General features: G+C 39.1%; 2 protein-coding genes across 2 annotated transcripts in view; one reads left to right on the forward strand and one right to left on the reverse strand.

Annotated features, from left to right (window-relative positions):
- LOC113643290 (low affinity immunoglobulin gamma Fc region receptor III-like) overlaps positions 1-18524 on the reverse strand; it is a 546637-nt gene that overhangs the window by 83533 nt on the left and 444580 nt on the right. The gene's annotated exons all lie outside the window — the stretch shown is intronic.
- The window catches only part of LOC113633966 (obscurin-like), a 580831-nt gene continuing 565890 nt past the window's right edge, over positions 3584-18524 (forward strand). The window contains exon 1 of the mRNA XM_047823084.1: positions 3584-3619. Coding sequence (XP_047679040.1) covers positions 3589-3619 — 31 coding nt within the window. The 5' untranslated portion in view covers positions 3584-3588. The remainder of the gene's footprint in view (positions 3620-18524) is intronic.

Genomic DNA, 18524 nt, shown 5'->3' on the forward strand with positions numbered 1-18524 from the left:
TCATTGGCTTCTTAGCTGCCTATCTCGGCCGCACAGGCACTGGTTGGCTCATGCGAGGGCTTGTTTGCTTCGTCACATCCTCGACTACAAATCTGACGCGTTTTGAAATTTTGGTATGTGTCCAATGAGACGTAGGAGTCCAACAAAGGGCGGAAGTGAAGCTTCGTGTTCAGTTTCCGGTCAAACACATAATTCTTGTGAAGCGAGCAAAGCGTTTTGGATTAAAAGGATTACATTTTCAAGTTTTTTGGACTCTCGGGGATTTTTACAAGCATTTGTTTTGGAAAATACATTAACATTAGTGACAATGTGAAGAAAGGAAAATTTAAAGACCAGCGTTTAAAAGTGAGTAAACAGATCGAACTAGCGCCACCTAGTTCAATTTTCTATCAAATGGTTAAATTACTATAAATCATATTATGCTGTGTGTGTGCGCTTAATAAAATCCTGAGAGTCTAAGCTTTCAAACAGTATATAATTTAACCGTGTATTTAGAGGATTTAATGCTTAAAAGTTACAATGAAGTTACAATGAATTTGATGCATTTTCGCCTCCTAGCGGTGGTGGCTCGGTACCGAGACGCAGACATGTAAAAGGTTAAGGGAGACTGAAACTACTCCTGATTAATCAGCTGAGAGAACAACAAAAACCAACACTATAAAAATCAACAATGCTATAGAATATAACACGATTCAAATCACACTATCATCCAACATCAATTCAACATCATCCATACTTTTGTAAAAATGTAAATCTTCTTTTCTGGCTCTCAACGAAGGCGGTCACATTTTTTCTCCCTCTCCTCCTCCTTACTTTGCTCCTCTCGTCTCGTCTATTGTCTTATACTTTGAGAGACTCTCTCCACACTGGTCTCCAATCTAAAAATCTAATATGGATTTGATAAACTGGTCTCTCAACGCAATTGACACCATCTTCTCGGCGAGAAGCTTCGATTCGGGTGAACCTGACTGCCCTGCCGGAACGTTCGCAGCTGGCTATACGATGGATGCATGGGAGAGGTGGCGAGTCGTCTGCCTTCCCTATTCAACTTATGGAACGAACGCAGCGCCAGTTCTGTTTTTTTTCGTGTAGGACATACAGCAAAGCTTTTTGAAGAATACGGAAGACGGAAGACTTGAAAGGCGATCATTTGTGTTTATAAAGTATACACAGTTGTTTTTTTTTTTAATAACGAAAATGACCAATCGTTTCTCTAGACAAGACCCTTATTCCTCATCTGGTATCGTTTACAGCCCTTTGAAGCTGCACTGAAAATAATTTTGGGGCCAATTGGAATCCAATATAAGGAGAAAAAAAGATCCTAGAATGTTTTCATCAAAAACCTTAACTTCTTTAGACTGAAGAAAGAAAGACGTGAAATATCTTGGATGACATGGGGTGAGTAAAGTATCAGGAAAATTTCATTCAGAAGTGAACTAATCCTTTAAGAACGAACTACTATAGTTGATAGGACTATTTAAATGATTTCATTAGTATCTTTCTGGACCTTGAAAGTTGAGGTTAAATTGCTAACCTAATTTGTGATCTGAAGATGAATGAAGGTCTTACAGGTGTGGAACGGCATGAGGGTGAGTAATTAATGACAGAATTTTCATTTTTGGGTAAACTAACCCTTTTAAAAAGGAGAAAAGAAGAGGACCAAGTACTGAGCCCTGAGTCTGCGTGGAGCAGATGTCACTCCCCTCCATGTTACTTGATATGAGCGTCCTTCCAGGTAGGAGGCAAACCATTCCCAAGCTGATCCGCAAATCCCAAGACTCTTGAGGGAGGATAAGAGACTCTTGTGGTTGACCGTATCAAACGCTGCTGAAAGGTCAAGGAGGATAAGGACGGATGATAGTTTGGCTGATCTAGCAGTATGTAGCTTCTCAGAGACATCCAAAAGGGCTGTCTCTGTAGAGTAAGCTGCTTTAAAGCCAGACTGTTTGGGATCTTGGAGGTTCAGCATGATAAATGGAGGGAGAATGCAGGCTCTTGCTTTTGCCCTCCTTTACTTTAGACGCAAAAGAAAACATTGCAAATCAGTGTGGATAAAACACTACCTGACTCAGAGAAAAAGTCTCGGTGAGTATCACCGTTCAGCGCAAGAGTTGCACCTTAATGGAGAAGATTTTCGTGGTTATTTTCGGGTGTCACGATCATATAGTAATGGGTTTTCCGAGACATCAAGAATTAGCTTCTCTCCCATGTTGACGTCTACACGATCATATTGCACATTCCGTGCAACTGCCACTAGGGGACCAAATCCGACAGTCGTGTCCGTTTGTTTGTCAGGTGCAGTGTGAAGGCGGCTTAAGTCATGATCCCCTGTTTTAATGTTACAACATATTCACTTATTTGACACAAACAATGACATTTTGACTGCTGTTAGAGACGTTTCCCAGATAATGAGCATGAGTTTTTCATGAGCGTCCGTAACTTAGCCAACAGATTTAAAGCCAGTTCACTGACAACATCTGCTCAGGACAAGTACTCTAGGCCAGGCCATATTTAAAGGCCATGTTTAAAATATGTCACTCTTGCCTGTCTTCAAAACTAAGTTCACTACACAGACCTACACAATACTACATACCTGTTCATGTGTACAAACAGTACAGTACAGTACAGTAACTGACATGGGACAGTGCAGCACTGAGCAGTACACAGGTCTGTAATGAATAAAGTGTAAAAGTAGTAAAATGCTGTGGATGTAAACACAATACACAGTTAACAGCAAAAAAAGATCATTTTGTTTTATTGTTGTAGCAACAGTCATATTATAAAAATGTTGTCTCTATAGACATTGATGTAATGCATGTAACACATGTTTGTGCCCAAAATTGCTGAAAACAAAAGTGAATATTAATTCACACAGCAGTGGATAATAAATAACCAATAAACCCCAATCCCTCCCTTTCTCACTGCTGCATGATTAAGGAGCTCTGAAGCATGTTGTTTGAACATCTCCTCCATTGTGCTTTGCCCCATTTCATAACTGCACCTGCAAGAGTGGAGGCTAATAGATGTGCAAAGACATCCTGTAAGAGCACATATTAGTGTGAAAAATATCAACGTTTGAATTCCCACCTATTATCCGCCTGACACGCACTTAAAATTCCTGCCTAGCTTTGTCACCGAAAGAGAACCAAATTTAAACATCTAGTTAGGGTTATGAGCTAACCAGGAATTAGCCCTCTAGCCCCCAGCCCTCTAGCCCGTAGCCCCACCCCCAAGCCCCCTTATATCAAATGGATGTAAGCTGCTGGCTGATCTGAGTTGTGCAAGCGCGAACACAATTTTTTTGTCAGCTAGGTACACAACACCAGTTAGACAAACTCGATGGTTATGATTATATTTGCATAGGAGGACATTATTACCAGATATACAAGAAAGGTTATCATCAGTTGTGGTCTGTCTCTCTCTCTCTCTCTCTCTCTCTCTCTCTCTCTCTCTCTCTCTCTCTCTCTCTCTCTCTCTCTCTCTCTCTCTCTCTCTCTCTCTCTCTCTCTGACTGTGAGAACACAGGATGTGGTAAAGCTTTAACACACACCTCTGCTCTGTCAGTCAATCAGTCATTAGAGGGACAAGATGGAGCTCAGTCCACTGCCTGTGATGCTCTGTGAGTAAATGTTCTCTTTGTGTCTTCATTAGAGTGAGTGGTGGGGTATAAAGTTGTTCATCTGCAGTCTGAATGTCCTGAGTGATGAGCTTATTGTGTGATTAGGACATTGTGTGTACTTCATCATGACTGTTCAGGTGGATCAGTGTCTCCATATCTGTTATGAGAAGGGTTTAGTTTGATGTGTAAATACTCTCAGTAACTATGATAGTTCACCAGGTAAGTAGAGCAAGTTTAAAACAGAGGCTTTAAATCATATAATGAGTGCAAAAGAGTCTTTTGTGTTGGAATCTGTTGGTTTATGATGGTCTCTTCTGATGGTCACCTTCTGGTTATGTTTCCTGTATAGAGAAATCTTATTAGCATTAACTAGAAATTCAGAGAAAATGCTTTATAACCTATATTTCCACCTTTGTTTTATGGTCAGTAAGAGAAACATATCTGTTCTTCATTTTCACTAATATACACATTGATACCAAAGTAATATATAACATTAAAATATCATTAATGATAATTTGTGAATCTGTGTAAAAAATAAGAACAATACTTGTGCAGAAACAAACACTTCTCATTAGTCCAATACACACAGAGCAGTGACTGTGTTAGAGGCCTCAGAGCAGAGAGAAGGACGCGGATGTGGTTTATTTTCTATTTTCATGTTGTGGTCCAAATACAGGTGTGAAAAAATGGGAGGAGGTGTGAAAATAACTGAGGGAATGGAATAAATTATATTTATAGGGTGTTCAGAGAGATAAATCCCCTGACTATACCCTCACTAGCCACTTTATTAGGAACACTACACTGTTACGATTAATAAGAATATTATACTATTACTCTACTATGGTTCAGTATAAAATATCACCGTTAATTAATTACTTAAACAAATCTGCAGTGAAAGTTTCACTGATAACATTTTCTTGTGAATTTTTGGAGGTACAGTAGATGCGTGGTTGCCTGTCATAGCATAGCATTTTATTTTCCAGATCAATTTTAAATGGCTTTATTGGCATGAAAGTGATTTTTGTCCAAATTTTGGACTGTACAAAATAAACAGCACTATGAACATTATGCTGTGACAGGCAACCACACCACAACTGACACTTACATATTTTGAACTGAATTGACTGTTCATATGTCAAATGTACCCGTCATATACATAGCCAGAACCTCCAAAAACTCAAAAATAAAAACCTTTCTTATTTAGACGTTCCAATAATGAACTGCATACCTACTTACAAGAGGGGTCGTACTCAGACGTCCAGATACTGAACCTCATTTGCACATCATGCATATCTGTTCTCAGCTTAAACCAAATGGTAACCACCAAAAACATAGGTGTGAGTTAAAATACCTGTGTAGATGTAACAGAAAAATGGGTGTCACGATATATGTGACGAGACACACAATGCGAGTATGTGAACTATAAAAGAGAGAATTAGCAACCTAGCTTAACAAAACCCAAAAAGGTCACACAAAATACTCAACACACACCTATAAGGAAGAAGTAAATCATTGTTGGATGTATTGAACAATCCATCTCTTACTAGACAGGATTAAAACTGTACAGCAGTTACCACTAGAGGGAGTCAAAAGCATTTTAGTTTCACTTTACAATCACTTTTCAATCACTCTGTACCACAGAGTACATCATCCTGATATGATCTGAAATAATTTGAATAACTAACAATTGGGACTTTATATTTTATAACGGATTTTAAAAAAGAACAGTGTAACAAATTGGCTTATTCCATTTTCTTGTTCTTTATGTACCCCATTTTTATATGTAATGGGATTAAAATAAAAATTGTAATAGTTAAAACAATAAACATTTATACTCATAAATACTGTGAATTATTTTGTAGCCTGTTCATTTATTGTTCATGGTAAGTTGTTCAGTCACTTCTGCTAATGTTACAGTTGTGAGGATTTTCTTATTCTGTGACAGATTTTATAAGGATGTGAGCCACTGAGCTTTTTCAGACAGCTATATATAGTAACACCACTTGGACAAACACTCTAGTAATGATGACATTTTTGCATAGGATGATGATATTATCTGGTTGCATTTTTTTTTCACTGAAAGTTGAATAATTGGCAAAATATGAAACAATTTGTCCAGATATTTGGACCGTAGACAGTAACAGCCATATGAACATTATACTATGACATTAAGCCATAACCTGAAAGATCAGAACTGCTTTGGTGGCACAAGAGGGACACAGTATTATGAAATTATTTTTAATGTTCTCTCTCTCTCTCTCTCTCTCTCTCTCTCTCTAAAATGGCCATCACTAACGGGCAACCCGACTCCCGCATGAAGAAATTCCCACTCGGCTGTAAGTCCCCACTAATTAAGCACTTGGAGATTTCAGGAGATTGGCTTTTATGGTTTTAAATGAGAGTCAGAATGAACTAAATGCGTTCTTTAAGTTCAGGATTGAGAACTTTGACTACAACATTTTCGTTTCCACTGACACAAAATGTTTTAAATGTGGTCAGAGAGGGCATCGTGTCTGCGCCCGTCCTGAGAGAAAGAGTGACCCCAGTGTCTCCAAGCGACGGGGGCAGAACGCAGCTGAGCCTGCTGGACCCGTTCCCCCTGCGGCTACAGCTCAGCCTGCAGCTGAAAGCCCTGCAACTGCTGCTGCACCAGTCCGGGAGAAACCCTGCTCAGCTAAACTGGACCGGAAGAAGCCCTGCTCAGCTGAACCGGGTCGGGAGAATGACCGCAAATCTAAAAGAGCTGTCGCCCGAAGACACCAGTCACTACACAAGTGCAAGGGGATGGGGGGGACGTGGAGATGGAAGATGAGCCCCTGTTCAAAGTTCCAACAAAGAGAAAGAAACGAGGTAAGGGACAAGGAAAAAGTGAATGCTTTTTATCTTTGTTTACGCTCCCACCGGTGCAGTGGAGAGAATGAGGTTTTTACAAAAACTCAACAATGTTGTTTTAATCTGTAGCACTGCAGAGTTTTTAGTTTTAAAGGGTGATTTTAATTGTACGGCAGAACATATAGACAGAAATCATGCAGAACCTCATGTAGCTTCCCATAAGCTCCACTGGGACATGGTAGAGGCCCACCATCTATGAGGAATTTAAATCTATGGAGGAATTTAAACAAGAAACAGAGACAGTACACGTGGGCCCAATGCATAGACAACACGCTCTCCCTTGCGAGATTAGATCGATTTTATGGTTTTAAGCATCAGCTTTTTTTTTTACAAAGTTTTTTATTTTTTCAGTAGGCATCATGGATCACCGCATGGTTCAGTGCACCATTGCTAAAAAGAATGTAACCTACGAGTGCTTACTGGCATTTTAACACTGCTATTTTAGAAGATGCTGATTTTAGAGAGTCTTTTTATGGAATTGTTTTTATGGATTTTTTTTTATGGGATTTTTTTAAACTCCCTACAGCAGTGGTGGGATGTGACAAAAGCACACAAGATGGGATTCTATCAACACTACACTCTAAATGTCACAAGAGACATTGCCAGATGTCTAAAAGCTCTGGAGTTAGAAATAGTGGAACTTCAGCATTGAAGGAGGACACAGTTATTAACCCTCTGGGGTCTAAGGGTATTTTTTGCACCTGGAGAAGTTTTGTCATACCCTGATATTTGTGCTTTTTTCAGTTGCTTATGAAGATATAAATGGCTAAAGTCTAATATCACTGTAATCAGCACAAACTGGACTACAATACTATGTGTGTCACGGACTGACACAGGCGAATGCGGATCCATATGCAGTTACTCCTTTTAATTGACAAAAACAGGAAACAAGTAACAAGTGAACAAGCAGGCAAAACAGATCAGAACACTGAGTAGGACAGGGAACAGGAACATAAACAGACAACATACTACATACTAAACACTAAACAACAACTCACAACCGGAAAGTGAACAAAACAGAGTACATATAGTGAACGAGAACCAATCACAAGACGGAGACAGACAAGGACTAAGACAAAACACCTGGGGAAGAGATTGAATGCAATTAAATGTCTGTGGTAACAAATAGGTGGGCGGGGTCAACAATTAACATCAGGGAATGACAGCAGACAGACACAAGGGAAAACACGGACAGACTCGTTACAATGTGAGCAGCATGTATATACATGATTGTGTTTTTGAGAAAACAATGTTTACGCGTGGTTAGTGAAAAATGAAACATTATAAATCACTTGAATAAGGCCATAAAACACATACAGAACATTGATTCACAGGACTTTTGAGAACAAGCCAGAAAAACTGTACCTCTCTTTACTTACATACAGATTACACAAAAAGACAATATTTGCTTTTGATTTTAATTACCTCATTTAAAAGTAGACATTACAGGTTTTCATTAGACATATGCATCGTGTTCGTGTGATAAGTATTGGCGGAGTTTTCAGTTCATGTTTGTAACGTGTTTCAGGAAGATGGTCAAGGAGACAGAAATGTCTATATGTGTATGATTATGAATGACAGAGTATTTTAAGTGGATTTCACTTTGAAGAGGAAAAAATGCGCTACGGATGCACCGGCGCGCCTTTGGATCCCAGAGGGTTAAAGCCCTCAAAAACAAAAAGAAAAAAAATGAACTATTAGACACTGCAGCACAAGGGGCGCTGGTCCACTCATGCTTTAAAAGTGTTACTGAGATGGATGCTCCTTCTAAGTTCTTCTTCGGTTTAGAACAAAGGAATGGACAGAAACGATTTATGTATGCTGTGCAAACAGAATCAGGGGATCTCATGCTAGGGCCCTCTGAAATTCGCAAGCAGACAATTAGCTTCTATTCAAAGCTGTATAGCAGTGAGCGATCAGGGGCGCAGGTAGTGGAAGAGAGTTTCCTCAAGGACCTGCCAAAGCTCTCAGAGTCAGTGCCATGTGAAATTGACAGGGAGCTGACACTGGCTGAGCTTCGGAGGCTCTACAAGGCATGGAGAACGGGTGGGCGCCAGGTACAGATGGTCTCCCTGTAGAATTCTACAAAGCGTTCTGGGCAGTAATAGAGCAGGATGTGCTGGAGGTCATACAGGATAGTGTGAGAGGTTGTTAGCTCCCGTCAAGCTGCAGAAGAGCCGTCCTGACCCTGTGCCTAAAAAAGTGACTGAAAGCTGCTGTCAAAAGCATTAGCATCGAGACTGACGAAGGTGATGGAACAGATCATTCACCAGGACCAGACGTACTGTGTGCCGGCAGGTTGAATTTTGACAATATATACAGTATCTAATTTGTGACACCTTGGACATCTCAAGGCTATTGGACTTAAAGACAGGTCTGATTTTCCTAGACCAGGAAAACGGCTTTTGCCCGGGTTGAGCACGAATACTTGTGGAAGGTGCTGGAAAGCTTTGGGTTCAACCCTGGTTTCATAACCATGGTCAAGGTGTTGTACAGGGAAATTGAGAGTGTACTGAAGGTCAACGGTGGTTTATGTGCTCCTCTTAGAGTGTACAGAGGGATCAGTCAGGGCTGTTCCCTCTCGGGTATGTTGTACTCTCTGGAGATTGAACCTCTTTAAAACAAGTTAAGGAGTCATCTCTTTGGTTTTAATACTCCACATTTTATTGCCTCCATGTGCTTGTCAGCTTATGCAGATGACTTGGTAGTCATGATAACCACACACAACGATGCAAAGTTTTTAAATGCCACTTTAAAGGACTTTCAGATTCGATCTTCTGCCAAGGTCAACTGGGTTAAAAGTGAAGCCATTTTAGTTGGGGAGTGGGGAGGTGGGACACCTTCACTGCCAGAAGGCTTAGCGTGGAAATGATGTGGTTTTAAATACTTGGGTGGCTACCTGGGGAGCAATGAGTTTTAACATAAAAACTGGGAAGGTTCTGTAGAGCATGTGAAAGGCAGATGGAGCAGGTGGAAACGGTTGGTCCCAAAAATGTCCTACATGTGGCGAATGCTGGTCATCTACAACCTCGCCACATCGTCCCTCTGGCACAAGCAAGCCTGCATTGATCCTCCACCAAACCTGCTAGCAAGCATCCTGCTGGTGGATTTCTTCTGGGACAACCTACACTGGATTCCTCAGTGTTTCCGGGGTGAAGGGGAGATGGACTTTAGGTCAGTGATGGGGAAGCTGCTCTACAGAGCCTGTGTTAAAGTTTTAAATAAGAAAAAGCTGAGTGGGAGGCTAGACACCCCATGGAGAAGTATTTTGGGTTTTAATTCTGATATTAAACCGGAGTGGAGGGCACTGTACAAACTACCATTGCCAAAAAGAGCTGAAGATCTACAGTGGAGGATTTTACATGGTATTATCTCTGTGAACTCATAGTTATTACTCAGAATTAACAACAGTATTTCTGTTTTAAACCCTGATATTGCACATGACTGTCCTTTTTGTTCACAGAGAGAGAAACGCTTTTCTTGTGTTTATTCACTGCTCCAAGTTACAGTCTGTTTTATGGATCATTTTAAGGTTGTTTTATGTTGATTTTAATGTTCAGTGTTTTATTTTTGGTTTTAAATACGTTAGGAAACACAGGTTCAGGTGCCAACTGGTTAACTTTATCCTCAGCCAAGCGAAGATGGCAATATACCTGAGCCAGAAAAAAACAGATTGCACAGAACACTGACTGTGAGGCCACACAAATATTAAAAAGGCTGAAAAAATCAAGAATTTTAATTGATTTTATTTTTTGCAGACGTGTGAATGATGTGTATGTGTTTAAATGTGTGTGGTGTTGGGAGAATGCTTTGTGCTCTGTTGAGGAAGAGAAATAAACTTTGCACCAGAATTAAACTAACTCATGTTTTACTCAGTTATGAAACCATCTCATTTATTCATTCATTCATTTATTTGTTTGTGTTTGTTTATTTATTTATTTATTTATTCATTCGCCATGTATTTTTATGATGTGACTTGTGTAAATAAAGTGTTGTAAAAGGTTTTTAAAAAAAAGCCCCCCCTCACTGTGAGGATGTGGTAAAGCTTTAACACACACCTCTGCTCTGTCAGTCAGTCAGCCATTAGAAGGACAAGATGGGGCTCGGTCCACTGCCTGTGATGCTCTGTGAGTAAATGTTTGTGTATCTTTGTGTCTTCATTAGAGTGAGTGGTGGGGTATAAAGTTGTTCATCTGCAGTCTGAATATCCTGAGTGATGAGCTTATTGTGTGATTAGGACATTGATATGGTAAAGGCAGAGGTGGCAAAATTACACACATCCTTTACTCAAGTAGAAGTACAGATACTCATTTTTTAAAAGACTCCAGTAAAAGTTGAAGTAGTAACTACACTCTTTTACTCAAGTTAAAGTAAAGAAGTATGGGCTCTGACATGTACTTAAGTAAAAAGTCGTCGTTACTACTACCTGTTTAGTGTCATGCTGGTAACTGGACGTCATGTTTATATATGTGTTTTTTGGGTTGACACAATTCGCAACGCATTCGCCAGGAATCCTTTTTGATGCCGATTATTACAAACATCTCCCTCATATATGGCCATGTGTGTTCAGGAATGTCCTCGTTGTTAGTTATTTTAACATCGGTGACTCCCTCTGAATTAACATTAGCCATTCCTTTTGTAGGCGTGCTGCTCATTGTTAGCTCCACTATCCTTAGTCTATGTCTGATAGCCAGTAAATAATACAGTACACCAGTCACATGGTGAAAAAGCCGCACATTGATAGGATGATAGGCTGGAAACAGCGCTCAATGAGAAGAAATACTACTAAAAGTAACGAATCCATTTTGAAAATGTAAGAAGTAAAAAGTACAGATATTTGTGTAAAAATGTAATGAGTAAAAGTAAAAAGTTGTCTGAAAAATAAATAGTGGAGTAAAGTACTGATACCAGAAAAATGTACTTAAGTACAGTAACAAAGTATTTTTACTCCGTTACTTCCCTCCTCTGGGTAAAGGACACCATCATGATTCTCTAACTACTTGAACAATCTCTGCTTGAACATCCTTAAGTCACGACATTTCCTGTCTTATCTGCATGGTGGTTGTTTCCTGTCCACAAAAGCAGCACTCTACAGATGCACATTTCCTGTTGCTGATTTCAGTGTAAATCCTCCTTAGAGATTCAGATATAGCCTGTGGAGGCCACCAAACTATATTAAACTCATGGTCTTATTCTTGGTACAGGTTTTTGAGCACTGTGCTTTGTTAAAACCTCTAGCAGTCTGGACACACTTCTCTGTTCTCTCTAACCACACTGCTGAAAATGTCATGCATGAAAATCATTCAAAAATACAATTGAGGTACTGTATATCCTCACTGCATGAAAAATTGCATGCCTTGTTAAAATGATCCAGCTGGATAAAATAAAAGGAAAAGCAGGTGAAGAAAAGTGAGTGATTATTTCCCCGACCTTGACAACTTTGTCTTTTCTGTGATGCGGGCACAAAAAGTGAGCAGCTATAAAGAACTCTCAACAGAAATTTTTGTGTTACAAAAGGGATAGTAAAATAAACATGCTATTCTTTACTTCCTTCTTCACTGTTTCTTCCTCTCTCTACATTTTGAACTCGAATGTGAGCAACAGGTTTCCAAACAGAGCTGTTGTTCCTACACCTACTTCTGTCTTCAGAGCTGATTATATGTTGGCAAATGAGACATGGATGGAGCATAAAGATGCACGAGAAATTTAGATGCACAAACTGAGGGAGAAAAATGGATATACAGTATTATTTGTACCTCTAGATATACATTTATATGGACATCTACTCTACACTCAGAGGAACGGTGTGAAGTGAATCTTCTACAGGGCCTCCTGTTCTAAACTTGTAGCAGAGGGACTCTTTGGACATGGAACACGTCACTGATGAAGTGACTGCTGTTGTCATGGTGCCTTCTCTCCAGGTCAAACAACAGGAACAGATAGTCTTCCCACTGGACTCTACAAGAACTACTGGACTGTCACTGGAGGTGATTACTTCTGTAATCCTTCATGAATGCATCAGTTAAGGACATCTTTCTAGGAGTTGGTCAGCATACAGTTTTAACTCATTCTCCCAGAGCAGGGTGTTTCAACACCCTTAACCTCTTACGGGCCCTGTGCCGTACACGGCACGGAAGTAGAAGTGACCACTAGGGGATGACCCAGAAACAAGCTTCAATTCAACTTTAAAGCATCAAATCCTCCAAAAACACGAAAAAACCTATTTACCTAGTAAAGTTTATACTCTCAATAATTTTTTAAGCCCACACACAAAGCACAATATGATTCACAGCCTTCATACAATTAGAAAAAAAATTCGGACAAAACTGACCTAGGTGGCGCTAGACCGGTTTTTCCCTTACCTTTAGACGCGTCTCTTTCTTCACTGGGGTAATATATTCCAACACAAATAATCCACAAAAATCCACACAGGTCCAAGGAATTGAAATCCTTTTAATCCAAAACGCTCTGGTCGCGCCGCAAATATTCCGTTAATGTTCTGGAAACAGAAGTGCGTTATCATCTAGTTTTGCCGCTCTAACTCCTAATTGGGATATTCAAAAATTCAAAGTCTACGTCATATTTATAGCCCAGGTCCTAACGAATCAAATAAGCCCTCATTTGAGCCAATCGGTGCTTGTATGGCAGAGATAGACGGCTGGGAAGCCAATGGTGGCATGACCTCATTTTTTGGGAACCCGCCTTTGACTGACAATTACTCCTTCCAATAGCAATGAAATGGGCCGGGACCTCTACAGCTCTTTAGCCAATAAGCAGACGATTCCAACGATATGCGACATGCCGTATGTTCTCTGGCAGTGTCTGCGTGAAAAAGCTGCGCAGAAGAATTCTTGCGTAATCCCTGACCTTTTGTCCCTCTCACAGCTCAGGGTGTCAAGTTACAGGCCTGTTTTCACACCAGAGTGATAGAGAGAGAGTCTCTGCTTGTTTATGGCCTTTCAGACTGAGCCTGCAGCCTTTTATTTCAAAGTTATACAGTAAACAAGTACACAAAAACGCTGCACCAGACGACCAGGGCCGTAGAAAAATATTTTTATTGAAGCCATTTTTGGGTCTTTTGACTTGAATTTTTTTTGGTGAAAGTCAAGACATGTGGCTATGACCCTCAGTTGTTATTTGGTCCCTAGCATGTTCCAGAAAAAAATAAGATTAATCAGTTTATCAGGAAAACAACCCAGGCGGAAATGAAAACCTTCCATTCTATCCCCTGTAACTTTGTGCCAGTAAGGCCTAGAAATCTGAAACTAATTTCTGAAACTAGAATCTCTTCTTTCCAATGAGACCAGGCTCACCCCTGTGTGTCAAAGTATGTGGGAGCTGTACCACTTTTTGTTGGGTAGGTCATGTAGGCGAAAAACCTGCAAAAGGGGGCCGACGCATAAAGGGGTTAAAAGTATTTGTCATTTCTGACAGATGAGATCCAAAAACATTTTGTTTAACACACACACACAAACACACACACACACACACACACACACACACACACACACACACACACACACTATAACCAAGGTTATCTGACATGTAAATGTCTTCAGGACAGAAAAGTTTATATTTTGTGGTTCTGTGTTTTTTATATTTATTTAATTTAATTTAGTTAATTTAGTTTAGTTTAGTTTAGTTTAATTTATTTAATTTAGTGTAACATCAGATTAATGCAGTATTTATTTAATCATGTGTATAATTAGGTTATAAATTATGTGTATGATACACATAAACAGGACTCACTATATGTTTTGTTTTGTTATATATATATATATATATAAGTCACTCTGTTATAAGTATATAAGTCACATGTCTGCTAAATGTTTGAGGAATTCAGTAATGGAGGATTTTATTAAGTCAGAGCAGGTAAACATTCTGTATGTGACCAAGTATACATAAATTATTCAGATATAATGTCTTCAGAAAATGTCTTCTAATCAGATACAGATACAAATAGGAGGTAAATATATTTATCATCAATTTATCATATTCAACAATCCTGTAAAAGAATAAAACAGCATTTTGCTGGAAAATAAATGGTGCAATTTACATCACATGTCAGTCATTTCTTTGTGTTATTCCTCATTATTTTGTTTATTGACACTTTAAATGGCTCTTTTCTGTGTTTAAGGTGAATCTCCTCCAGTCTCTCTGATCATCAATCCCAGCAGAACTCAACACTTTACTAATGACTCTCTCTCACTGAGCTGTGAGGACCAGAGTAAGTCTACTGGATGGACAGTGAGACGATACACACACAGTGAGAGAGTGTTAGATTGTTCACACTGGGGATCAGTTACAGGATCTACATGTAACATCAGCTTCCTCTCCACATCCTACACTGGAGTTTACTGGTGTGTGTCTGAATCTGGAGAAAACAGTAATCCTGTCAACATCACAGTGCATGGTAAGTCTTCATGTAGTGTGTTTAATGTTAAAGGAAAAGGGAAATTAAAACATGTATGTTAGTAGTAGACACCAGTTTTACTAGTACAAGTAAATGAGTATAAATTCAAATCAGTATTCAATATTCATATATATCTGTACTAATGTATCTATAATTCAGTTGCATGTTTTCTCATGAGCAAGTGTAGGCAGATTTCTGCAGACTTGAATTAAACACCTCCAGACTCCATGGTTTTAGAGGGTTTGAAGTTATATAGAGATAAATTAGAGAACTTTTATTTATTATCTACAGACACGTCATAGTGTGTGGATTTCCTTGTTAGTGATTTTCTGTGTTCTAGATGGTGATGTGATCCTGGAGAGTCCTGTCCATCCTGTGACTGAGGGACATCCTCTGACTCTACGCTGTTTATATCACAACCCAAATCCCTCAAACCTCCGAGCTGATTTCTATAAAGATGGATCAGTTCTCCAGATCCAGACTACAGGAGAGATGATCATCCAAACTGTCTCAAAGTCAGATGAAGGTTTCTACCACTGTGAACACCCAGAGAGAGGAGAGTCACTGAAAAGCTGGGTCTCAGTCAGACGTGAGAAATTATTAAAATATTCATTTATATACCACTTAATGTGTTAAATTCAGTAGCTTTTCACAGTGAACTCTATAGTGTCTATGTACAATACAATATGCTATGAAACACGTGCACACGGTATAAATTAATTTATTTGTACTGCAGATTGAGCTAAAACATCTAAACAGTTCAGCATGAAATAAACATGATTATAATTATTATTTTATTCAGCTTCAGTTCCTTCAGGTGTAGAAGCTCCATTCTCAGTGCTCATGCTGATCTGTAGTGTGGTGACGGCCTCTCCGTATCTGCTGGTGACCATCATTCTGCTGCTCATATGTTACAGAGCTCGGGGTAAGAACTTTTTCAGTATATCTCTATATTTCACATAACGAGCATCATGACTTTATTAAGTGCAAGAATAATCTTTTGACTCACTTCTTATTTTAAAGATTAAATAAGATTTTTTAAAGAAATTTAATAAAATAACCACTTGTTCTAAAAGTTTTTAGGATGAAATCAAATGCAGTTTGTTTTCCAAACATCTTGGTTTTCAATATCTTGGTTTTCAAACATCTGCAAAAAATAAAATGAAAGGAACTACTTTTTTTTTTCATTTCTTTAACAGATCACACTGATGAAGACAGAATTGAGAATGCAGTCATAGAGGCTTGAGCAAAATTCATCTATAAAAAGAAGATACATTTACTATAATATATATTATTGCAGAATTTCTATTTCTTTATGGTTTTGTGTGGATTTTAAAGCAATACTGATTTCTAATTTAAATGTCCTGCTGTTATTTGCTCATCATATTATAGACACCCTCATTGTTGTGAATGGCTTTGTTTAGTTAATGTCTGCAAACCTCCCTGAGAGGTGAAAATTACCGTGTGTGTACAGTAGTGTCCAAAAAGCCCTACAGCCAGCTTTTTTATGCAATATAAAAATGTTATCTGAAATATGGTGCTAATATTGTGTTTTGTGTCTTCACAGTATTAGTTCTACCACTGCTGCATTTGTACTGCTGTTTTTATTCTATTTGTTTGTGAGATTTCCTCTATATGAAATGTTTTGATCAATAAAATAAATCATTATTATCAATTCACCGCTGCGATATTGCTGTCTTTTCATTGTCACTCTTGTCCCCTGCTAGAACATTAGAATTTATCACATGGGATTAATAAGATGTTTCTTTAAAGCATATAACTTGATCCTAAAACTATTATTCGGTGTAGAGGATCTCTTTGCAGTAAAGTTCAGTAGTAAATGGAGAATTAATACATGTGAAATAAACTTTTCTTGAGTTGTCCCAAGCTTGATTCCCATCTCTTCTTTCCACCCCACTCTGGTGCCAGTTTCTGCCACTCTCTTACACCAGGCCCTCCTTAAGTGCTTCCATCTCTCTCTCTCTCTCTCTCTCTCTCTCTCTCTCTCTCTCTCTCTCTCTCTCTCTGCACCGGGAGCATGGACTAATTCCACCTAAAGAATTGCCCCCTCAAACATGTTCTCGCCTCCACCTTTTCGCCTAAATTTTATAGAGAGACGACATAGAACCACATCCATCCCTACCATCTACACAAGCAAAAAAATTAGGTTGTTGGGATGAGCTAAAGTCCAGGCACAATATGGGAATAATCGAAGAGTCTCACAGTAACTGGTCTAGCCTGATGAAGGATGCGAAGATCAGTCATAACCTGGCACTACAGTCGTTTAAGTTAGAGGTGGTCCACAGCCTGGGGGTGCAGATGGCTGTTGCGGATTTCCTCTCTCAGCAAGTGGAGGGAAGTCAGTGCCAGGCCAGACAGTTCCCCGGCCAGAGAAGATTGTTCTCCTAGCACCATCTCTCCAGGTTTTTAGTCTCTTGTAGGTAGGCTGTCTCGTCGTTGTTGGAGATCAGACCCACCACAACAGTCATCAGACTTTTATTTCATAGTTACACAAATGAGCAAGTAAAGAATAACAAATAGACAGTGAAAAATTAATGTACATTTAGATATTTTGACTATTTTCAACAATTACTCAGTGTATTAATTTTTTATATAAATCCTAGTAAAGTGAAGCATTAAAGGTTTTACAATGTCATATGAATGAAATTATACGGTACAAATATGTTAAACAATATATTGAGTGTGAATGTGTTCACTTATTTAAAATGTAGTTGTTGTAACAGTTTATATGTGATTGTCCAATATGACGTGTCTCCTGAGGTCATTAACTGAGACTCCAGGTCACTTGTGTTAAGTCAAGTATATTTTATTGTCACTTGAACCACATACAGCTGGTACAGTACACAGTAAAATGAAACAAGGTTCCTCCAGGACCATGGTGCTACATAAAACAGTAGGAGACAACACAGAACTAAATTCACTACACAGACCTACTAAAGTTTTTATGACATCTGAGTGTCCAGTGTTGATGTCCACAGGATATCTGTATGAAGTTAAGATTCACTGATTATGGTACATGGTACACTTACTGAAGTCTAGACAATGCGTTTTGACGGAAAAAGGTTTTTTCAAAAAGTTTATACGTGATTCCCAGAACTTCAAGAATGTTGCCATGAACTTGCACTGAAACACCAGAGGGCTCTTAGCCATCAGCTAGACTGCAGTTATTTTTTCAGGCTGGACTTGAAAATTGCTAAGGTTACACCAGTGTTAGTTACCACCTTCCCAGAAAACAATCATTCCGGTGATTGAATTGGTGCCACTCTCTTCAGGTGAAATGGAGACATCAAGTGTTGAGTGATGCTCCAAGTACTGCAGACACAGTATTGACCTCGGAATTACCCCAGGAAAAGAGAGTGCCATGGCTTGATATCTTTTTGACTCCAAAATTCTCTGTCGATGTTGAATTTATGCTGCATCAAGCAAATTTAATCTACTTGAAAGATACTTGACAAAGGAATTGAAACATGACATTCTTCAGAAACTTGCAGAGACCATATATTCCTGCAAAGCATACCCAACTACTGAGGATCTACGAGCTGTTGCAAAGGCTCTGGTCAATACTCACCCCTGCCTTCA

The sequence above is a fragment of the Tachysurus fulvidraco genome, chromosome 1, assembly GCF_022655615.1.
Source record: "Tachysurus fulvidraco isolate hzauxx_2018 chromosome 1, HZAU_PFXX_2.0, whole genome shotgun sequence".
In the NCBI taxonomy this organism is placed as follows: Eukaryota; Metazoa; Chordata; class Actinopteri; order Siluriformes; family Bagridae; genus Tachysurus; species Tachysurus fulvidraco.